Source organism: Typopeltis vanoorti, chromosome 9 (assembly GCF_054136105.1).
Source record: "Typopeltis vanoorti isolate ZY-2024b chromosome 9, IOZ_Tvanoo_1.0, whole genome shotgun sequence".
Taxonomy (NCBI): Eukaryota; Metazoa; Arthropoda; class Arachnida; order Uropygi; family Thelyphonidae; genus Typopeltis; species Typopeltis vanoorti.
In genome coordinates this window covers 122,897,975-122,923,458 of record NC_143557.1, presented here as the reverse complement: position 1 = coordinate 122,923,458, position 25,484 = coordinate 122,897,975, and the positions used below count along the sequence as shown (strand labels likewise).

The 25,484-nt window shown below is 36.2% G+C and overlaps 1 protein-coding gene across 1 annotated transcript in view; it reads left to right on the top strand.

Moving 5' to 3' along the window:
• The window catches only part of BBS4 (Bardet-Biedl syndrome 4), a 102,780-nt gene that overhangs the window by 35,698 nt on the left and 41,598 nt on the right, over positions 1 to 25,484 (top strand). Inside the window, exons 4-7 of the mRNA XM_090397513.1 lie at positions 5,655 to 5,727; positions 10,945 to 10,998; positions 13,895 to 14,019; positions 23,579 to 23,633. Of these exons, the coding sequence (XP_090253639.1) occupies positions 5,655 to 5,727; positions 10,945 to 10,998; positions 13,895 to 14,019; positions 23,579 to 23,633 (307 nt within the window). The remainder of the gene's footprint in view (positions 1 to 5,654; positions 5,728 to 10,944; positions 10,999 to 13,894; positions 14,020 to 23,578; positions 23,634 to 25,484) is intronic.

The following is a 25,484-nucleotide window of genomic DNA, read 5'->3' as shown; positions in this document are numbered from 1 at the left end:
GATTCCAACTCCGTTTCTTCCATTCTCATTTACCCCGCTGTAAAACATTTTATATCCTTCAGCCAGCTCTTTTGCTTTGTTGCCCTTCCACCTTGTCTCTTGCATGCACAAGATTTTTAGCTTCCTTCTTCTTATCATGTCTGCTATTCTCCCTGCTCTTCTCATTCATCGTACCCACATTCAGCGACCCGATTCTTACTTTACCCACTCTCTCTTTCTGTTAGACTCGCTTCTTTAGCCGAACCCGTTCTTGGTTTGGTAGCCCAAGCTCACCTCTCACAGTCCTCGGGCAACAAAACTGTGCGTCGCTTACAGGGGATGCCCTAGCCATTGTCCTTTCTCCGTTATCCGACATTTCATACCTGGTTTTGGCATGGATGCCCTTCCTGACGCCAGCCCTCCCCATTTATCTGGGCTTGGACTGGCACTGAGATGGGATGGTTTGCCCTCCTAAAGTGTCTGGGTTATAGCACTTAATTATATATAAATAGTTCAAATTGTAACTGAAAAGGAACTAATGTCCTACCAAGTGTCCTTTAGGAGCCAGATAAAAACAAATTCAGAAAAGTCAGGATAAATGTGGTCTTAGAATGAGGGTATTTCAGATCTTTTGGCTAATTAATGCTTCTATATTTGTAGAAGTTAGGAGGAGTGCTTTGTAGCTGTTGCTGGTTCTAAAAATAGTCTCTCAGACTATAGTGACTTATGTGCAACAGTCTTCTTTCATTTAATGCTGTCTGAAGGAATGTCCAGAACATGGTCTGCCAATTCTGATTTGTGACTTAGATAATTATGAATGTAGTTTTTATGGTCTTAAAAGCTGTTGTTAATAGAACTACCAGTGTTTCCAAAAGGTGGGTTAGGTTGCGGGTACAAAGAAATTTATACAAAGTTCTTTGTAGCTGCAAAATGTGCAACAGGATGAATATAAGGAGAATAGATGAATACTAATTGGACGTGTGATTTGAAAGTATGATCCATCGATTTGAAAGTATGGAGATTATATTTGTGGAGAAGTTTAGCTATCTTTTGAACATAAGGGATGAGAATAGTTTTGTTGCGATATTGTATGTTGTGATTGTAGGAGGAGTAGGGTGAGTGAATATGTCACTTTATCTATTTTAGAAGTTATAGCCATTGGCTAAAAAATGTTGTGAAGGTACCTAAGTTTGGTAGCCAGGGCTCTGTCATTTGATCAGATAGTTCTGGCTGTGTGTGTGTGTGTGTGTGTGCGCGCTTTAAGGATGCAAATACTGTTGAGATGGATAATCGTGTGATTGCTTGGGTAAGCACCGTCCAGTGTGTGTGGGTTTTCTATGTTTATAGGCAATGTTTATAAACATGTCTGCATTTATAGACAAGGGTAATAACCATTTGTTAGTTATGTGACTATTGTGTCTAGGATGGAGAGGCAGTTGTTACTTTCTTTTTATGTAATAAAGTGTATTTTTGAAGGTAAGCTATTTAAATACACTAAAAATGTATCTGTGTTTTGGCTACTGGACCAAATAGCAAACACATAATTTACACAGAGTAAATTATATGTAGCTGTGTTGAATTTATAGAAATACCATGAAAAATTAGCTGGCAAAAAGGGGAACTAATAGCAGTCCCTCCCATCTTGAATAAATGGTGAATTTGAATCATTCAAATACAGTCAGATACTTACGACGCCCAGCTCATATATTCACCAAATACCACTTCACTCCTTTAACCCATGGACCAAGGTGTCCATTATGAAAAAGTAAATCAGTGAGCCTGCCCATAAAGCTGAGCCTGCTGGAAACATGCATATTCACAAGCACTCTCTATAGCTGTGAGACATGAATAATGGTCAAAGATTTTGTGAGATGAATATTGGCTTTTGAAAGAACATGTTATACAAAGATTCTACGAATTGAATGGGGGCGAAAGGTAACAAATGAAGAACTGTATAACAAAATAAACTGCAAAGAGAATCTAATGTAGAAATTAATTCAAAGGAAACTTAAGCTGTTTGGACATATCACAGAATGGATAACAGTAGAAAAATCAAAACCTTGATGCTTGGTACAAAGGATAGTATAAACAGAAGAGGACAGCCAAGACAAGAGTGGTTAGATGATGTGAAAGAGTGGTGTGGAAAGAGTTTGCAGATGTGAGTTACCTAGCAATGGAGTTACTTGGCATTGACAGAGAAATGGCCAAGAATGGTGAAACATGCATCAAGATACCAACACACATTAGACTCAAGGGCATTGATGATGAAGTACACACAAACACTGTATCATGTTTCATTATTTATTATAGTTGTTGTTATGATCCATCGATCATTTCTAACTCCTGGCGACTGCACGAACATACACTCTCCATTCCAATCTGTCCTGCCCATGTCTTTCAGAACCTCCAAGCGCACTCCAGTTGCTTCTTTAACTCCATCCACCCATCTAATTCTTGGTCACGCTCTTCTCCTTTAGCAAGCATCATCTTCTCTAGACTGTCATTTGCTCGCATAATATGTTCGAAGTATGACAATTTTTCCTTGATGATCATAGCTTCAAGGGAGCAATCTGGCTTTATTCTGCCTATCACTGATTTATTGGTTTGCTTTGCAGTCCATGGTATTCTTAGTAAGCGTCTCCCAAACCCATAATTCAAATGCATCTATCTTCCTTCTTTCACTCTTTCTCGGGGTCCAACTTTCACATCCATACAGCACCACAGGGAATACCATTGCTTTCACGATTCTGATTTTTGTTGTGAGGCTAATATCTTTAAAGATCTTGGTTAAATTTGTCATTCATTTTCCTTATTCTTCTAACTTCTTTGGTTCAATAACCATCTTTATCAATTCAGGATCCTAGGAACACAAAATTGTTAACTGCTTCCATTTTCTCCTCATCTACTTCAAAATCATTAAGTTCACATGTTGCCATAACCTTTATCTTTTTGAGGTTAAGTTTAAGACCATATTTATCACTTTCTTCTTTAGCTTTCATAATAAGTTCCTTTAAATCTTTGCATTCTGCTAGCAAGGTAGTATCATCTGCATACCTCAAATTATTAATATTTTTTCCACCAATTTTAATTCCAACTGGAGACTCCTCCAGCCCTGCCATTCTTAAAATGTATTCACTGTACATGTTAAACAGGTATGGAGATAAAATACATCCTTGTCACACCCCTTTCACAATAGGTAAAGTTTCTCCAAGATCTGTTCGGACATTAATAAATTTAGTTCAGGACTGGGGTAAAGTGGTACAACATCGGGCGACTCCTTGCAAAGGTGGCGCAAGCTACCAACACACCTTTCTCAGTATCTCCCATAATGCAAAACACATCTCCTTGTGGATATGTATAATATTATGCATTAAGGGAAGGGCCACTACCCAGACTAGTTTCAACCTTTATTGAGGTCTCTTCAGTGGGAGCAAGGCCCAAGTGGAGATACCAAGGCAGAAGCATTAACAAGGTCATCTTCTCCTATAGGAGCTGTCAAACGGTGTGCCACCTTTTTATTAAATTACTCTGGATTTAGAGAAAGATGTTGAAAGTTTATTTTTCACTTGGTCAGACTATAATAAATTTAGTTTAATCCTTTATCCAAGTGTGTGCAAACAAAGTTTGCACCTGAAAGTATCTTCAGGACTGGGGTAAAGTGGTACAACACCAGGCGACTCCTTGCAAAGGTGGAGCAAACTACCAACACTCCTATCTCAGTATCTTCCATAATGCAAAACACATCTCCTTGTGGATATGTATAATGTTATGCATTAAGGTGGCAAACCGTTTGGCAGCTCCTATAGGAGGAGATGACCTTGCTAATGCTTCTGCCTTGGTATCTCCACTTGGGCTTGGCTCCCACTGAAGAGACCAAAATAAAGGTCGAAACTAGTCTGGGTAGTGGCCCTCCCTTAATGCATAACATTATACATATCCGCAAGGAGATGTGTTTTGCATTATGGGAGATACTGAGATAGGAGTTGGTAGCTTGCTCCATACCTTTGCAAGGAGTCGCCCGGTGTTGTACCACTTTACCCCAGTCCTGAAGATACTTTCAGGCGCAAACTTTGTTTGCACACACTTGGATAAAGGATTAAACTAAATTTATTATAGTCTGACCAAGTGAAAAATAAACTTTCAACATCTGTTCGGACAGTAGCTTCTTGTTCATAATAAAGATTCCTCAGAAGAATAACAAAATGCTCTGGGACTCCCATTGTTCTTAATACATTCCACAGTTTCACATGATCTACAGAGTCCAAAGCCTTGCTATAGTCAAGGAAACAAAGGTAGACATTCTTGTGCTCTTTCTATTATCCATCTCACATTGGCAATTTGATCTCTTTCCTCCTCTGCCTTTTCGAAATCCTGCCTGTTCGTCTAGCATTTCTCTCTTCATGAATGGTTCCAGTCTTTTCTGAATGATCTTAAGTAAGATTTTACTTGCATGAGAAATCATTGCTATAGTTCTGTAATTTTTGCACTCTCTTGCATCGCCTTTCTTCAATAAAGGTATATAAACTGATTTTTTCCATTCCCTAGGCCATGTAGTTGTGATCCAAATTTGCTGACATAGAACTGTTAAAATTTTAACTGCCTCTTCTCCCAGGGCTTTGAGTAGCTCAATTATATTATATTATATTATTATATTAAATTACAATATAATACAAATTATATTATAATTTGTATATTGTGTTATTTCACTACAAATGAGTAAAATTAGTTAAAAATATAACAAAACAGATTTATGCATTTTAGCATTCAGTCATATTAATTATTTACATATTCTTGTGGTTTATATAGTGATTTCTGACTTATGACAGAATCATCGAAATGGAATCCTGTTGTAATTTGAAGGCTGACTGTATATCTGATGGGAAATGTGGCTTGATAAGGTCAAAGGTCTCTATCAATGGTACATTGGTAAATAAAGAAGTAATATCAAAGATGACCTAATATCAAATCTTTCAGGTTAAGATTTTTTTTTTTTTTTTTTTCAAGGGCTACATGTTTACCACATTTGCAATTTTATACTCTGAGGATGCTGGTTGAAAATCCAGCGAAATATTAGTAAGTTTGGTAAATTAATTATTTGTCTTCTGATGTTTGTTTAATTAAGCACTGTCAGGAGTGACCTTTTTTCTCCATCTCCATGCAGCTTAGTAAAATGTTCTTCCAACATTTTGTTCAGTTTGGAATATGTTTATATATTCATATAATTCAGTTATTTAGTTTCTAATTAAACTTCATATTTGCTTCTTTGTACCATAAAAATTATGTTCAAGCTTTCTGGAATAGTTAGCCAAGAATTTTCTTGTTTTATTTTCCAGATTTTGTTACCATGTAGTTTCTTTATTTAAAGTTATACTTTTTCATTAAAAGTTTTTTTTTTTCTCCCCCAAAGCTAATAGTTTGATTTACTCTGAGTTTTAACATAGCCAGAACTTAACACTATCTTAAATGCAACATAAGATTCAGAAATTTTCTATGATAATGGTTTAAAAAAAATAAGAATAAAAAACTTTGAAAAATATTGATCTTTGTTTAGGTCATTATCATAAAAAATTAGTTGAACAAGAACATTTTAATTTGTACATTAAAAGTTTAATTATTTGCTGAAAATCTTTGTGACATTAATTTTCTTGTTTTTACCATCGTTTTCTTTGGTATAGATTTCTGTTAGGCAGACATAAGAATGCAATTGATGTCTATGAAGAGGCTGCACGGCTAAGTTCAAAAGATTGGGTAGGAAGCATTTGAGGTTTATAATATAAGTGCTTTGTTATTATTCATATTTTCCAAGTTAATTCCAAAATATAATTGTGTGTATTTTTGAACATGTTTCAAATTTTTCTCCTATGTTAGTCTCAGTAATGAGACTAATATAGGAGAAACAATCTTTTCACTATAATCTAATTTCAACATTTAAATTTGTCCAGAATTTAAATGGAGTTATAAACATTTAAACATATAATAGCATTTAAAAAATGCTGTTCTTTGTATTTCATGTTTAGAAATAAGGCCAAGTTTTGGGTGAAGATTTGCTGCTCAGTTTTTATTTTTAATTTTCAGCTATATATAAAGTATTGCCTGAAAATTTAATTCATTTCTTGTACATACATAATAAGAATGCCATTTTTTAACAAAACTGTATAATTAAATGAATATATAAATTTCTGTGGTTTAGGAGCACCAAAAATTCACAGGAAAAAAAAAAATTATATCCTATTGTAGATGGAAGAAATTCCTGAACCTCAAACTTGGCTGAGTATCTGTCAAACTTGGTAGCTCTGCACATAGAAGAAAAGACAGAATCATATGTGAAGAATAGCTTATGTTTTATTGAAAAGGTAAAATATTTAAATATACAGCCTTCAGACATCCTAGTAAGTTTAAATGTAGTCAGTCTTTTTACCAATATACCTAAAGCTGACACAGTGGATTGCTGGCCTGGTTATCCGAGCGACTACCATATCTGCTTTTCAAACCACATAGTGTGGGTTTGAATCCTGCCATGGGCATGGACGTTTGTGATTGTATTTAGGTGGGAGTTAAGTTTCATCTTCTGGTGTGAAGACCTCCCCCACACACACACTTATTGGAGGCTTGAAGTGGTTTGGAAAAGTTTCATGTTTGGTCTCTAGAACAGGGTTTCCGGACCATGCCATGTAAAAAAATAAATAAATAATATAAAAATTGATGAAAATAGAAGAAAAAAAATCCTCAGCCCACCTGGTACAAAATGTACTATAAGTTTGCAAATGACCTTTTATGGGTCAGAGCAACATAAAAACAACAACAACAATTTAAAAAGCCCCCTCCCCCCGACACAGTCAGACTATTCAAATAGTGTTTGAATATCAGGAACAAAAAGGACGTGCCATGGTCATGATAGGCATGATTAAAACATTAAGAGATAAAGTTAATAGTACTTGAAATATTGTATATATTTCCAATGTGTCAATTAACAGGAATGAAGAACTGTACTATCTGAAGCATACTCTTTCCCTATGGTTATGAGCCCAAGATAATCAACAAAATTCTTAATATACCTCTGACAGTTCCTTTACTTGAACAAGTTGAAAGTTTATTTTTCACTTGGTTAGACTATAATAAATTTAGTTTAATCCTTTATCCAAGTGTGAGCAAACAAAGTTTGCGCCCGAAAATATCTTCAGGACTGGGGTAAGGTAGTACAACACCAGGCAACTCGTAGCAAAGGTGGAGCAAGATACCATCACTCCTATCCCAGTATCTCCCATATTGCAAAACACATCTCCTTGCGGATATGTATAATGTTATGCATTAAGGGAAGGGCCACTACCCAGACTAGTTTCGACCTTTATTGAGGTCTCTTCAGTGGGAGCCAGGCCCACAGGTGGAGATACCAGGCAGAAGCAATAGCGAGGTCATCGTTACCTATAGGAGTTGCCAAACGATGCGCCACCTTTTTATTAAATTACTCTGGATTTAGAAAAAGATGTTGAAAGTTTATTTTTCACTTGGTTAGACTATAATAAATTTAGTTTAATTCTTTATCCAAGTGTGAGCAAAAAGTGTGTTGTACTACCTTACCCTAGTCCTGAAGATATTTTCAGGTGCAAACTTTGTTTGCTCACACTTGGATAAAGTATTAAACTAAATTTATTATAGTCTAACCAAGTGAAAAATAAACTCTCAACATCTTTCTCTAAATCCAGAGTAATTTAATAAAAAGGTTGCACACCATTTGGCAACTCCTATAGGTAAAGATGACCTCGCTATTGCTTTTGCCTGGTATCTCCACTTCTGGGCCTGGCTCCCACTGAAGAGACCTCAATAAAGGTCGAAACTAGTCTAGGTAGTGGCCCTTCCCTTAATGCATAATATTATACATATCCACAAGGAGATGTGTTTTGCATTATGGGAGATACTGGGATAGAAGTGGTGGTAGCTTGCTCCATCTTTGCTACAAGTGGCTCAGTGTTGTACTACCCTAGTTTTGAAAATATTTTTCGGGCGCAAACTTTGTTTGCTCACACTTGGATAAAGGATTAAACTAAATTTATTATACTTAAACAAGATTTTAAGGATGCAGTCCTTAAAATCTTATATTAAGAATGTTATAGACAAAATGGCAACATTGCTGTGTGATTGCAACATTAAAGTGCTTTTTTACCATTGTATAAAATCTCCAGGTTCTTACATCCACCAAAATCTTTACATCATCCCATGAACAAACTTGTCATTTATGAGATTCATTGCATTTGTGGCATTTGCTATGTAGACCAGATGAGAAGGTCTGGAGATGGAAGATGTTGAAAGAAGAAGACAGCATAAATCAGGTTTGGCATCTAGTAGTGTTGCAACAAGCAAAAATGCCATATATTGATCATAACTGTTTTATGAGAAAGTTCAAGGAAGAAATGCTATGGATTTCCACACAATGTAACAAAAATCAAGGCTTAATCCTACACCAACTTTGGTCTGCTTTCATTAAAAATATAACTATTGTAGACCTAGGATATGACGTACAGAATGTGACAGCAACAACTAGTATTGTTCCAAAGTGTATATAGTAATTAATTTAATATTTTTTTTTATTCTGGTTACTTGTTTATTTGTATCAGTTGTGAAGTTTTCTGATAGGATTTAATGTGTGTAATTCATTGTTTCTAGTCTTTTTTGTATGTAAACTTTTGATAATACCCCTGATGATATGTCTAATGACTTACAAAACTTGTAGGGTTACATTTGTTTATTTTTTTAAACTCATTATTTGTCTAAAAACATGTGAAACTTTTTACAAAATATTTTTTTTGACATTTAGAAATTTATTGCTAGATCCAGTTATGTCATAAATGTATCATTAAGTGTGCTATTTTAAGGAGAAGGGACAGTCATGAATTTATTTAGTTTCTTTGTAAAAATTAAATTTCAGAAATATATTCTAATATTTACATTAAATGCTTTGGGTTATTGATCCCTTCTTGGAATTATAAATGATGGATTTATCAGTTTGAAAATATGTTTGAATATATTCCAGTTTCTCCACAGAAAATAGTTTGACCAAACAGTTTCATTTATGAAATATTTTGAATTTAAGAAAAATTGTTGAAGGCAAACTGAGCTGGTTTGGGCCAAAAATAAAAATGTTGTCAGGAACTAAATTTATGATAATCATCTCAGCTATTTGTCATTATCCAGTTGCTGTTTTCACTTAACTTGAGGACAGAACTTGTTTGTGATCAGTATTACAATCTGTTATTTTTACCAAAAAAAAAAGCTAGAAAATTTTTGAATTATGCACATGTAAATGTGTGTGTGTGTGTGTGTTCTTGGGCTATGCTTGCTTTGGAGAAAGAAAAACAAATTTTTAGTGCATAAAATTTAGGAAAAGTGATAATCCAGTCAAGTAACAAAAGGCAAAACTATTTGGCTGCAGGAGACTAGGGATTATAATAAGGTCTTCAAATGAAATTTGGTAGATAGGCATACAAAATAAATATTGAGGGAAAAGATATGCAAGATAAAAAATAAAAGTGACAAGGAAAAGACTCTTTATATAAAAAAGGAAGGATTTATCACATGCAAGACTTAACAAGTAATGCAACAATAAGATGAAAAAAGTTTGATTAAAAAAATCTTCAATTATGTTAGTTTATCATATTCTTATGCTTTCTTGAAGATAATTCTGTTTCTGTGGTTACTATGAGAAAACAAGACAAAATACATGATCATCAGCAAACATCCAGCCTCATCAATGAAACTGACACTCAATGGGAAAAATATTGATCAAGTGTCAAGATATAAATATCTTGGTTGCTGGCTTAATGAACGGTGGGATCCAGAAATAGATATAAAGACAAGGATTGAAGTTGCACGGCAGTCCTTCATGAAAATGAGAACACTATTCTGCAATAAAGACCTAAACATTGAAGTCAGATGCCGAATGCTGAAATGCTACGTGTGGTCTATTCTGCTCTATGGAGTTGAAACATGGACATTGAAGGCGACAACCATTAAGAAAATCGAAGCCTTTGAGATGTGGCTATACAGAAGAATGCTAAAGATATCATGAACAGAAAAAATTACCAATGAAGATGTCTTAAAATCCATTGGTAAAGCTAAACATCTTGTACAAATAATCAAGAAACAAAAAACATCATATCTTGGACACATCATGAGAAACAGCAAATACCAACTTCTACAAACTATTTTGGTAGTAAGAATTGATGGCAAAGGAACTAGAGGAAGAAAAAGAATATCATGGTTTGACAACATCAAGATGTGGACAGGAAAGAGCAGTGCACAACTGCTCAGATTAGCACAAGAGCGCGGTTTGTTCGCCAAGATGGTCGCTGACCTTCGATAGAAGATAGCACAATAATAAGAAGAAGTGGTTACTATGAGTTTGCTATAGTGAAAGTTGGTTTTATGATGTTAGCAAAAGAAAAGTGACCATGAAATATATATTTCATGATCACTTCAGCAAATATATTCACTTCAGATGTTAATAATCATCTTATTTTTCCATCTGAAAACTGTTAGTAGTAGAATGTTTAATATCTGAAAGAATTACTGTCACTTCAAAAATTTACATAATTGTGCATGCTATTTCTAAAAAACAAATAGTAATAAAAATTGTCACAGTATTATGATGTGGTGATATTATGCAATCAGTTGAAACTAATTTCAGTTCATACTTAAACGTTGCACTTTTTTTTTTTAGTATTGTAAAAGCACTTTTCAGTTTTAAAAAATTACGGAAATAGATTAGAACAATATTTATAGAATGAAAGGATGTAATTTAAAATAATTATGAATAAACAAAAATAACTTAGTTTCTCTATTTCCATAATGAATTATAATAATGTGTAAAATTAGGCTTCTGCCTTAAAGCTTGTTAATGATATCAGGTTAAACAAAATCACTGATTTATTATATATGCTGTATATTTAAAAATATATACCTTTTTTATAGGAAATTTGTCATAACCTTGGCATATGCTACTTTCATGTGAAAGACTACAAGAAGGTATGTAATATAAATTATCTTAGAAAACATTTCATGTATTTTTAAGCAAGTTGCTCCCCTCAGTAAAGGTTTTAAACTAGTTTTGTAAGGGAATCGGAATCTCATCATAGTGATAGTATTATACATACCTGAGAAGGGAGTGCACTGTTCATTGTGAAATACAAAGAACAATTTGATGTGAAGTTATCTGCTCTCTATAGTCAAATAGCCTAGTCATGAAGATATAAATAATACACTGAACTAGTGTAATTTTAATGCATTTTGGCATAAAAATAGCATGGATGTGTATACTAGCAATGCTGTTTTTATTAGGAAACTAGAGCAGTTGATGAATCAGCTGCAAGATTAAGGGTTGGTGATGCACAGTCTCCCAGTCAGGTCAACCCCACCTTCCTGTGATATGGCCTCTTTCCACAAATAGGGCTCTGGTGAGATATTGCTGCCTTGTAGCATCATATCCTTTGGAAGAAATGTCAGCTATAGCTCTAGGTGGTAGGTGACTTTCATTATCCAGTGAAACACCACCACCCTGCTTACCTGAGATGTAAAGTGGCCACTGCCATGTTTCATCTCTAAAGTGGGATTCCCAGTTTCTGTTTTTTCTTTCTTAGTGCAGATGATGGTCTTGCTGGGCATCCTCAATACAGTTATTAAACTAGGGAGCCTGCACCTCCTCCATTTGAGTTAACATGTTTTTCACAGGTCAGCCTTGAAAAATTGACAACTGCTCTTTTTCTCTCTCCTGTGACTGTCTCACAGATAGTCAGTTACTGCATTTTCTCTTCTACAGATATTTCCATGGATGCTGTTCTGCAGAAATGCCATTCATCATGTCCCTCATTTCTCTTAAGCCTATGATAACATGAGCAACAACTCAATATCCTTTGATAGTTGAATTGATGAGAAAATTTAATTTCAAGAGAAGTACTCTTGAAACGAAACCTGTCCTCTATCATTTCTATATTATATTATATGCAGGCATCTGCTCCACAGCATGGAAGCAAGCCCATATACAGCTGATTTCAAATAAAAGGGGACAAGTGCCTACCATCAAACCATTGTCCTGTTGCTCTCACATTAGTGCTATCTAAAGTAATGGAGAAGATCATTGGACAACTTCAACACCTGGCACACTGTCAGCTGATCAATGCTTTGACAGTTGAATCCCCAACTTATCAGATCTGCAACTATTCATCTTTCATTCTATGTACCTCAGTTCTTTAAAACAGCCTTCCCCAAAAAGTATTTCCCAAAGACTACACCTCTAGCTCTTCAAAAGGAATATCAGCAGATTACTTTTCTCTTGACCACCTGCCTACACACACACAGTATTTCATTTTCTATAGACTTTGCTGCTACCTCTCATATGCTGGAGTTGATATGTCTATTAAAAAAAAAATTGGGCAGTGTCACATTTCATTAAGTCAAACCAAGAAAAGGTTTTCTGATTTCATTGAAATATGTTACTGCTCAGTTTAAAAGTAAGAAAATTGCTATTGTTAGTAGCTCAAATTAATCAGTAAGACTATAAAAATATTCATTTTTGATATTCAGTGTAAGTTGGCTCTGACCCACTGAATTAATCTTGCTGCTCTAATTATTAGTGTCAGAATTAATTCAGAGGCAGTGTTTTCCTCTAGAAACCACTACTCTAGAGGAAGAGGTTTTAGCATTACCTGACCCTTAGCCCATTCACAATACTAATATACTATAGGTTTACAACCTTTCATGAGTCGGATTCTCCTTTAAAAAAAAAGAAAAAAGAAAAGGTTAATTAGAAAGAAGAAATCCATTGATGTGTTTGTTGAATATCTGATATTGTAGTCCTTGAAGTATCCTAGTTGAAAGGTACATATAACATACAAGTGGTGGACAAGAAGTTGGTTCAATCAGACTCATGAATAGATGTTAAGAGCAGTTGCGCATGTTATAGTAGTTTCAGAGGAAAGTGATAGAATGATAGAAACTGCAGAACATCACTTATAAATGACTAGAAAAAGTAGTCAGCAGAAATAGAACATCTTTGTGATAGTGGAGAGAGAGAGAGAGAGAGAGAGAGGAACAACCAATCACTGTACTACTCCTTCACCCATATTTTGGAGTTGGGCGGGCCTGGGATTTGATCACGATTATCAGCTCCACAAGTAACAAATAGTGACTTAGGTCACTATTTGTTACTTATAGAGCTGATAATCTGGACCACCAAGTCTCAAATGTGAACCACAAAGTTTCTCTCAAATGTGGACCACCAAGCCTTCTGGAAACCAAGGAGGCTATGTATGTGATGCATCCATTCCAGAAAAAGTTAGAAGTGTAAATTGGCCCAAGAAGAGAAAAAGCTAGAGTAGGTAAATGAGATCCTTCTTGTGAGAAATTGGAACTGTTTTTATAGCACCAAAGTTGTCATGGCCATTTTACCCTGCCAGGCAAGGCAATCATTGTTCAGGGTTATGGAAAATCATGAAGCCCAGAATGTCAAGAACTACTACAAGATTCTTCATTTGGAGAAGAGGATGGATTGAACTTTCATCAGCAAAACCATGTACGGGACCTGAGGACAGAGAGATTATTTATATACAGAAATGTAAGCCTGGGTGAAAGCACAGATTCCAGCATTAGTAGGGAAATCTGAAGAGAGGATGCTGTCTGCCACAACATGCAGAGACCTGCCAGAAAGTAAACAGCTGTTCAAGGCAACCATAAGATGATAGTTTGGAGAATCTTCTATTCTAGACCTAATAAAATGCTCTGAAAACATCTAGAAGTTTCTGTAAATGGAAACAAATAAAGAATGATTAATAAAGCTGCTTTTCTATCTACTGATTCCATACATTTCATATATTTGATAAAAACTTTTCCTCATGCCTGCATTAAATTCTTTTACTTAATTTTTAAGGCAAAAGAATACTTTCATCAGGCTTTGCAGCGGCCACATGAAGAAACATTTGTTGCTCTGGGAAAACTTTACCTTTTAGAAGGAGATGTGAAAGCTGCTGTTGGAATATACCGCAAAGCTGTCGAGTAAGTTACTTGTATATAATTTTATTTGATATTATTTTAACTGAATAGCCAAATATTTTATTTAGCATAGCTAATATGTGTACTTCTATTGTGGTCATTATTTAATCAAGCCAAATGGTGTATGCAAAAAAAAAAAGAAATCATGAAGTTACTTCTTGTGCAGATTCTGATTTCTTTATTTATGCTAGGTTTAAACATGGATGAAAATTAGATTATAATTTCTTGTCAAATACAAGAAATACACAATATGTTCAGTTTTCTAGTTTCTTATTAATGAGACATTAGTATGAACTGATGTCTCATTAATATAAACTTGTAAGAAGAGACTCTCACTGTAATGTAAGATTCTGGGCTATAGGTTATAATATTCTCTGTCATAGGCATGTGCAGATTTGGTTTTCATGGCTTCTTTATCTTCTTGGAGCCAAGGAAACCATAAGCATAACAGAGAGGGTGTTATAGCACCCTCCCAGAAGTTTATAGACTTCTCTCATATCACCCTTCTTTCTCCTGACTGCCAGTGTCTGCAGTCCACATACTCTATCCATGTAATTTATATTCCATAATCCCAAAGGTAACATTGACGTGTGAGGATGTCATTTGTCATTTTACTTCTTTATAAGCTTTAATAAGATTGCACCTAGACTGTTATGTGCAGATTTCATCTACTAGGCTCCAAGGAGGGAAAAAAGCAATGGAAACCCAATCTGCAAACGATGTTCATTGCAGTCATATCAAGGCCTTGTAAAGAGGCAAAATGGCTTCCTTATCCTTGCATGTCAGTGTTTGTTTCAACATTGCAATTATCTTGAGGTTGTATTTGCCATTTTTGCTGTGTGGGCTTTGACTTTCAAACTCCTTTCCACCATAACTATGACCAAATCAATCCATATTCAAATCATTCTGCAAATGCTTTATATCAGTATCATCTCTAAATGCCCTGCCTATCTTTGCATCATCAGCAAACAACTGAACATTTCCTTTCAGATCATTTCCAATATTAATTAATTGGTTATGGAAGATATTGAAACTTGAATCATTTGAGTACTACAAAGTCTGCCAATTAGAAAGAATTAGAATGGAGTTTATTGTGAAAGTTAGTGAGAGAAATCATTTATAAGTATAGATGGAAGGCAGAGGCAAAAGGTAGCGCCTCGAATACTCATGAATTAATGAGAAAATCTGAAGAAAGAAAACCCTCTACCATGACATGGTCAACAACCTGAAATTGGTAATTCAGTTTCAAATAATATATGATAATCATAAAATAAAATAGTAGTATGGTAAGAAGGTTGGCCTTTGTTCCAGAGACCCCAATCAAATGCCCTGGAAATGTCAAGAGTGACCTCATGAATTTTTTCAAACCTTTTCATGGCTTGTATTGTAAGATGAGTGGTGTTGGAAAGTTGTGAATCAGCAGTGGCAGAATCCATAATGGTGGTCACTAATTGATTGATACTCTAGGTGAGGAACAACTTGATTGTTAAATGACTTTTTCTATCAACAATTCTCCCCTCCCTCCCTTTTTTAATGAATACGTATATGGTTGATTTCATACTGTAGAATAAATGTCAGATGAGTGCAAAAGATTATAAACACAATGCAGAATGGGTGTTAATTTTGGAGCACTCACATTTTGAGCATATTGGGGGGGGGGGAGATATCATTTGGACCAAAAGACTGGCTAGTGCCTTAAACACTGGTCCCCTTGCCATTCTTTGGTATGGGTGTAGACAACTCAGAGTTCAGTGCTACTCCAAAGACAGTCTGGTTTTATCTCATGCAAGAAAGATCTCACTTTATCTTCCCTTACCTTTGATAATACTCTAATAACAGGCAAGATCATATTTCTAATCTAGGTTTATACTTTAATTCCGAGAAGGTTATGAATATGATGTATTCAAATCTTTCTTGGAACAAGAAAGATCTGAACACCTCATATTCATAACCTCCACAACTTCCAAAAATTTTGTGCTCTTTGTTGCTCAGGATTATTTTTCACCTGTATAACTACTAATCTTTTGTTCAAATCTCAAATATGCTTGGCCATAGAATGGTGTTCTCACATTTGGAATAGGACACTATAAGCCAGCTCAAAAATTCTCGTTGCTGTCTAGAAAAAGATGATTTGATTGATTGACTAAGGCTTATTCTAGCAATTTTCTTATAGACATTCTGTTTTTGTTTTATCGGTTGGTTCTTCCATGATCAGTGATCTGCTTAACATGTCGAGTGCCATGGGGTTGGGGGAGAGTCGTCAAGTCTGATCCCAGACACCATGGTCTGTAAACTACTTTATTCAATAGGAAAATGAGGAATTTTGATTTTTTTGATACTTTTTGTGACAAAAATGAGTCATTTTTTTCAAAAAAAAAAAAAAATCACTCAAGTTATCTCGTAGTTGGTGTCTAAAGTACTTCCAGATGCCAACTACAAATGATCTAATATCGCCCCTTCTACCAGTTCTACTTATTGAACATGTGAAGGTTTTTTATTTTCTGAATAAATCCATTTTATTTATGACTTGTTTCATTTCCTGCCACCATCAAGGCTTTGAATGGACTTGCCACAGATGCCCAATACGTATCATTAGAATGTATTTGCATTGAGAATGATAGTAGCTGGCATCATAGATCATCCTGGCCACTATGAGATAACTCATGGGCATCCAGCAGCAGACCGCCAACTATGAGTTATCTTGTAGTTGGCAGTTAACGTGTTAAACTATCTTCCATCATTCCTACACTTCCCTGATGTAATCCACCACTAGTCAATACCCATGTAAATTCCTAGATAAAATCCACTAGTCCTCCTTTTTTATTCCTTTTACCTTTGGAAATGTCTTGTGCATGTAATGGTCCTCAAGTAGTGCAACAACATCTAACTATTCAAAAAAAATAAAAAATAATGAATCACACATGAAGTTCTGTAGCCTCTCATGTAGGATAAGTTCAAAATGCATAAGAGATCAATTATCCTACTTCTAACTTGATTAGTTGTGAAATGATTTAAGATATCAATAGTTTCCTTTTTTTTTTTGTCCTGTATCACGTTATTAAACATCTTGTCTTTCAAGAGCACTCCTAACCAACCAGTATATGTCTTGTGGTCACTTGTGAAGACATTATGGGAAACAGGACAAAAGAATTTGCAGGAAACAAAAGAAGTCGTGAGAAGCTAACAAAGTTAATTGCAGGAAATAGAACAACAACAAAAAAATCATGGGAAACAAAACAAAATGAAATGGTGAGAAATTGTAGATTGATGACAGAACACAAAGGATTGGCAGGAACTATACATAGAGCAAAATGACAACCTTGAGTTACAAAGAAGTAGTATCAAAAGGCTTAGGTGTTGTTGATTATTCATAATAGTGCTTCACAGTATAAACACCACCAAAAGATGAAAAAAAATAATTTATTGAACTTACTAATATGTCTCTAGTTTTCTACCTTTTTTTAGTTTTCTAGTTTTTAGTCTCTAGTTTTCTACCTTTTTTCTAGTTATCTTCAGATCATAAATTATAACTGTGACAAGTATACAGACACCACAATAAATTCATTGGAAACTATTCAGTTTGTAACTGACACAGAACTAATGTCCTAACATGTTAACTGTCAAGTTAATTTGGAGAAGTCAGGCTATCTATCAGAATGACTGTCTCCCAGATCTGTGACATGTTAATGCATCCATATTTGTTGAGATTGGGGGGAGTGCTTCAGAGACAATGCTGATTCTAAAAATAATCTTTCAAACCTATGGCGATTTTTGTAAAACTGATGTCTTCTTCCATTTAGCCCTATGTGAAGGAATATCCAGAGTGTGGTCTGCTGTTCCTGAGTTTCATAAAGATGATCACAGATGTCATTTTTGTGATCTTCAAGGTGGATGTTAACTGATCTGCGAGTCTGTCCTAAGTAAGCCAAACTGCAGGCACAGGGAGCTTTATACACTCCAGGTGGCTAGAAAAGATAACTGAAGTTGTCATGAAGATCATATCTGTAAAGATATGATCTCCATGCCACTTTTAAACTACTTAGGCAACTAGCTACTCTTCATCTGCTCACTTAGAGATCAACTTCATCCTCTTCCACTGTTGCTTTTGCTCTGCTAGGTTAGCAGAGCAAAACACCTAACACCTGCACTGAGAAAGTCACAGAAATCATCCTCAGTTGCATGATGGCATTCGTCCCTCATTCCATTCAAAATTCCTGTCCACTTTCCAAGCCCTGGTTCAGCAGAAGATGTATGAAAGCAGTTGAAGGAAAAAACTCAGCTTACCACATGTGGCTTGCATCAAGAACCCAAGCTTTATACTCAGCCTGTGTGGAAGCATGCAATAAATGTAAATTAACTATCAGCAAATCCAACTTCATAAAAGCCACTAGAGAAAACTAGTCTCTTTTCCAAATGGTAACCGTGCCTTCTGGTCCCTTGCAAAAGCCATCAGACACAACTTCTGCTCACCCATGCTCCAACCTCTCTCTCTCCCCCATCCAAATGGCATCACTGTTACGACACTCAAAGAAAAAGCTGACCTCCTAGCATCACTCTTTTCCTCTAACTTCAGCATAGATGACAAAGGCAAATCACCTCTTTCCATACCAGTAACTGAGCACCACATGCCTCCTGTGGATCTTTTGGCAGAAGTCAAGAAGAATAGTAAAAACCTGATTACTACAAAGTCATCTGGTTCTGATGGCATTTCTCCTATTTGTACTCAAACTTTAGCTCCAGTGTCCTCTATATTCTCTTCAATCTCCTATACTCAGTTGGCACCTATTCCATCTCATGGAAACTAACATATATTCAACCCATTCCAAAAAAAGGAAGACAAAAGCCTACCATCCAACTACCAACCAATTGTCATTACCTCAGTCCTCTCCAAAATAATTGAGAAATTTATCAATGATCAACTTATTCACTTCCTAGAAACTTGCCAGTTAATCAGTGACCACCAATATGGATTCTGCCAATCCAGATCCATGGCTGATATCTTAGCCTACATCACTCACCATTGGATTTGCGCCATGGAAAGGTTCAGAAAACTGTTGCCCTTGACATTTCCAAGGCTTTCAGTTGGGTTTGGCATCAAGGCCTGCTTTGCAAACTGCCTTCTTTCAGTCTTCCTGCCACCCTCTCTAACTGGATAGCCAGCTTTCTCTCTGGTCATTCACTGTATGTGTGTCATGGTAGATAGCACCCTCTCTTCAAGCTTTGCCACCAATGCAGGAGTACCTCAGGACTCCATTCTCTCATCTACCCTCTTTCTCTTATGTATAAATGACCTGCTCTTAATCACTACAAATCCTATCCATAGCTTTGCCAATGATAATCCTCTCCACTTATCCTATTCCTTTGCTAAATCATGTAGTTCCCAGACATCCCTTACATCAAGATCTGCAACCAGTGCCTTAAACACTGATATCCATACCATCCTTCAGATGCCATCAAAACACAGTCCTTCCTTTTCTCTCACAAAAGGGATCTCAGCTTACCATCCCTCGTCTTCAGTAATACACACTTATGTTGTGAACTGCTATAACCTTTGATAGTGCATTTTAATGGTGCAAGGACAGACCTTTGCTGTCCTTGCACCATTAAAACCATAAATCATCATCACCCTTATCATCAGTAATACACACACATTACCAGACAGGATGAACTCTCTCTCTCTCTTTCTTCTACATCAAGATCATCTGCAACCATTGCCTTAAACACTAATCTCCATACCATTCTTCAGAAGGAAAAGGATAATCTAATCAACTTCTTCTTCTGCAGCATGTCCCACTTAAGTGGGGTTGCTGTTTTGGGTGAGTCTCCTCCACTAGCTCCTTCCATCTCTTCTTTGGCTGCCTGCACATCCATCTGCATGTCCTTACTTCCCACACATTCGTCCTCCTTCCTCGTCACATGACCAAACCATCTCAACCTTGCCTCCTGTATCTTCGCTCCTAAGTTCGTAACTTTTACCGTTCCCCTCACATAGTCATTTCTCAGATGATCCTTTCTGGTCACACCACACATCCACCTAAGCATCTGCTACCTCTATCCTGCTGATGTCAGTTTTCCTCAGGGCCACAGTTTCCATAGCATATGTCATAGCTGGTCTCACTACTGTCCTATAGATTTTGCCTTTTAGATTGATCAGCACCGTCTTATCACATAGCTCTCCAGTTCCTCCATCCTGCTTGTATCCTGCATCCCACTTCCTTCTCAGCCTCTCCATCCTCTTCCACTGTTGAACCTAAGTATCTGGAGTCCCTAACCTTCCTGATGACATTTCTTTCCAGCTCCAGATCTGTCTTCTGGCCGCCATCCAGTTTGCAACACATATACTCTGTCCTACTTCTGCTCAGTCTCATACCTCTCTCTCTTCCAGTACATTCCTCCATCTTTCCAGTGTAGCTGCTACTTCTTTTCTTGATTCTGCACACAGCAAGATGTTATCTGCATACAACATTGTGCAAGGCTCGTCTTCTCTCACCTCCTCCATCACCACTTCTATCACAATATTAAACAGGAACAGACTTAATGCTGACCCTCAATTCAAGCCAACTGTCACTTGAAAACTTTCTGCCTGTACCAGGCAGGTCCGAACTCTTGTCTTCACATTTCTGTAAATCTCCTGCACCAACCTGACATTCTATGGTACCTTCTTCTCCCTCAGACACCTCCAGACTGGCCTTTATCATATGCTTTCTCCAGATCAATAAACACCAGATATAGCTCCCTTTGTTTCTCTCAAAACTTTTCCATCATCTGCCATAACCCAAAGATAGCATCTGCTGTTGATCGACCAGGCATGAAGCCAAATTGCTCCTTTGCAATCTCCACCTCCTTCCTCAATCTTCCATCAAGAACCCTTTCTAGGATTTTCACTGTGTGGGACATCAACTTTATTCCTCTGTAATTCTTACAGTCTTGTGCATCCCCCTTTACCCTTGTAGATGGGGACAAGAGTACTTTCCCTCCACTCTTCAGGTATATTTTCCTGTTGGCAAGCTTTTATGAACAGGTCCCACAGCAGGTCAATTTCCTCATCCTCCAGTGTCTTCCATGCCTCCACTGGGATCCTGTCAGGATCCACCGATTTCTTATTCTTCATCCTCTTCATGGCCTCCTTCACTTCCACTCTACTGATGTTCTGCACCATCCCCTCATAAGGCTGCCCATCTAATCAATCAACTGAAATGCTGCTAAAACATAGTCCTGCCTTTTTTCTCGCAAACGGGTATCTTAGCTCACCTTCCTTTATCCTCGCCAGCCTAGTTAGCTAAGTGGTTAGTGTACCTGCTCTCCAACCAACAGGTCGTGGGTTCAAATCCCACTGCAGGCATGGATGTTTGTGATTGTTTTACCTTGTGTACTGCTATAACTTTTGATATGGTGCAGTATAACTTTTGCTGTCCTTGCACCATTAAAACCATAAATCATCATCCTTATCCTCAGTAATACACACATCACCAGACAGGATGAACTCTCTCTCTCTCTCTCTCTCCTTGACTGACATTTACCTCCAACCTCTCTTAGCACAAACATATCACATCAATATCTTCCTCAGCTTCTAAAAAACTAGACATTCTTTTTTACTCAAGAAGCTATTTTACACACACCCAGCTACTCACGCTTTATAAATTCCAAATCTGTCCATCGTTAGAATACTGTACATACATTTGGGATGGTGCACCTAAAAACCACCTTAAAAATACTTGATACTGTGCAGAAGACAGCAGTTAAGTTCATAGATGGCCCTTCCTCACAATCACTTCAACCTCTGTCTCAAGAAGCAGTGTTTCAGCTCTGTGTCTCTTCTACAGGTACTTCCATAGTCTCCAGTGAATTGGCAAAAATCATTTCTCCATTTGCTGTTAGGCCTGTTAAAACAAGAGCATCTTAGAGGGATGTCCAACATCCCTCTACAGCACAACTGCAAACTCATTGAACCTGCTTTTCCTCTTCCTCATTTATACCATCTACCTCTGTCCTCTGGAACAGCCTTCTTCATGATGTGTTTCCCAACAATTTTCACCTATAGCTCTTTAAGAAGAAATGTCAATAAATTTCTTCTTTCTCAACCCTTATCTGTACCTCACCCACGGCATTGATGTGTTATAGGTTCATATACTGCTTGTGCAAGTGTGGGGTTAAAAAAAAAATCATCCTGGAGTGGTATAAAGTTCCTTGCCTGCAGTTTGGCTTACATAGGACTGACTGGTAGATTTGTTAACATCTGCCTTGAAGAACACAAAAATTACATCTGTGATAATCATTATGGCAAGTCGGTACTAAGGGATCACGCTTTTGAATACTCCTTCATATAGGATTAAATGGAGGAAGACACCGGTTTTACACAAAAGTCACTATGTCCAAAAGTCTATTTTTAGAATTGACATATTCTATGATGCACTCCCCCAACCTCAAAAGATATGGCTGCTTTAATTTATTTAGATAACCATAAAGTTAATTTGGAGGTTAGCTAGCCTAACCTCCAAATTAACTTTATGGTTATCTGGCCCAAAGAGGGCACAATATTAGAATATTACTTTTGTGGCAATTTCTAATTGAATTGTTTCTAATGATTTAGTGTAGGGCCTAAGTGCTTGTTATAGTTATAATTTGTGCTCTGAAGGTGCTGGGTAGAAAAACCACAGAAATATTAGTAAGTTCAATAAATTACTTTAATTTTACCTCTTTTGGTGTTTTTTACACCACATAAAGGTATTACAATGGTCCTTTGTCCAGAAGCCTATATATTTGTCATTAATTAATGCATTCCAGTATATCTGGCTTTAAAAAAAAGAAAAAAAAAAGGATATTTAATACCCTTTCTTTAATCAGTGTTGAAAATGACAGAACATATGCGCGTGCGACCTTCAGCATTGGAGTTATATTGCACTACTTAAAAGATGGAACTTTGGCCTGAATCCCATATATTCATCTTTTATTAGTGTTTAAATATATTTGGCTGAAAACAAAATAGCTGATGAAGAAAGAATGGATATCCTTTCTTTAAAGAGAATACTTGGAAATTGGAAGCCTTTTTGACTCTTTTGTCAATGTTTATGCTGATGATGCACTACTTGAGGGTTCATTTATGTAAGATAGAACTTTCTGACATGAAATTGCTGCAGTATTGAGATGGGTTTTTACCCTCGTAAGGTTTTTTTGAACTGCCCTCTGAGGAGAACCAAACAATTCAAAACAGCTATCAGGTCTTTGCAACCTTAATGAAATGCACTAATAAAAGACAAATATATACACGCTTCTGAGCAAATTCTGCCATATTAGTGCAATAACCAAGCAACTGTAATGTTAAAGGTTGTACTCTCATAAGCTCATTTTGGAATGGTATATTTGGCTGAGAAAAAAAATAGATATTTAATATCCTTTCTTTTTGGCTCATATTTTTCATATTTTGGGCAACCATTTATGAAATAATAGTTAATTGTCTGTCTCTTTATAATACTCTTTCAAAATTATATCTTTTTATTTATCTATTTCAAATTATATAAAATAAATTCAGATAATGAATAATTTAATTTATACGTGGTTGCAGATACGCACCAGAGAATTCTGAGCTAAATACTAAGTTGGGATTGCTCTATATGCAGGTATTTCAATGTTTTCATATATCCTCTGACATGACTAATACTGATTTTTTTTTCTTTTTTTTCTTTTTTTTTTTTTTTTTACGGTACATAGCTTACTATATAGAGTAAAGTGGTAGCTGATCTATACACATAATTTTAAATCCAAAACAACACCATATGCATATATGACAATCAAATTTAATCCATTGAAATTTGCATAGTTGTTTTTGACCAAAAGGATGTACTCTTTCTGCATTATTTTATTATTAAGTTAACTGATTAGATTATAATAAATAAGATTGTTTATAGTTCTCTCATGTATAATCAGCTCTCATTATAACAAACATCATATAAAATTCACTTACTATAGCAAATCATCAAAAGTTCTAGCTGAGCCTCAAAGACACATTTGTATTCGGAAGAAAATTCACTATAAGATTCACAGCTGTCAACTATAACTATTCTTGTGGTTCTGTTTAGCTTGCTACAGTGAAAGTTCTCATCAGCATCAAATTCCTGATATGTATCCTCAAATGGTAGATAGAATATGTTGTAGTATGACATGACTAGGTTTACATTATTATTAAATTCCTATCAACAATTTTCCTCCAAATTAATCTATTTGTCAGGACTCCAACATTGTCAGATCTTAAATTTGTTTTCCTAACTGTTCCAGCCTAATGTTACAACATTAAGCTGGAATTAGTAAAGCAGATTGATTTGAGCTTCAAAAAAGATATATATAAAGACCTGGCCAAATTTGAATAACAAATAAAGCAATGTAACAGGTAGAATTTGCAACAGAAAAAAATCAAGGAGCATCTCAGCCAAGAAACTCTCAAACTGCTATGTAAAAGAAGTGAGTTAAAAAAAAATTCAGGTCATATTCATTTAGAATATGTACCTAGTCTAGCCATAAATACTGTTACATCTTAAACAGCACATAAACATTTAATTTATCAGTAAATCATGGCTTTCAGCACATACAAACCATGTGTAAAATATGCATATAGCAGCACTCAGTGTTTGAAATGTCTCCCTTTTGCCTTCACACACACCCGAAATCTGTGAAGTTGTGCATGCCACATATCAATGGTGGCATGCACAACATCCAATGGAAACACTGCCACTGCTCACTCCAAATCTACCTTCAGGTTGGCAATGCTGGGGTGTTGTTTCTTGCAGGCTACTCTCAAACTCTGACCACAATTTAAAGTCCAACAGATTCAGATCAGGACTTCTAGACAGCCAGTCAGATGGTGATAAGTGGTCAGGCACATTTGCCTCCAACTGCTGTTGTGTAGTCCTCGCCTTGTGTGCAGGGGCTGAGTCTTGTTGCAAATTCCACTGCCTACTGTGAAACATGGTGTTGTTCAGGGACTATACCACAGGTTCCAGCATGGTGTCTTGATACACTGGCGGAGGTTTTGATCCCTTTCTTGCAGAAATGCAACTTGGTTACCCCTTGATATGTCACCCCCACACACACACATCAAAGCATCGCTGAGGAAGAGTGATGACCTCTCTGAATCCTAGGTGTCATGGCATGTGCTGTGCGACCATCCAGGACATACATACATATATATATATATATATATATATATATACCTGATTATTTTCACGATTAAATGACTTCAATGGTAACATCTCATCTATAAAAAGGATATCTCTGTGTATGTTGTTCATGTGCTGCCGGAGAAGTGACTTTGATTTTATTACCCTCTGCTGCATAAGTTGCGGTGTTAAGAACTGTCCAGTAGAATGACAGTAGACTTTCACCCCCAGGTCATCAGTTAGTACATGTGACACTGTTCTCTGCAAGACATTCATCTCTCGCAACATCACTTTCTGCATTCTCACAGGATTATGGAG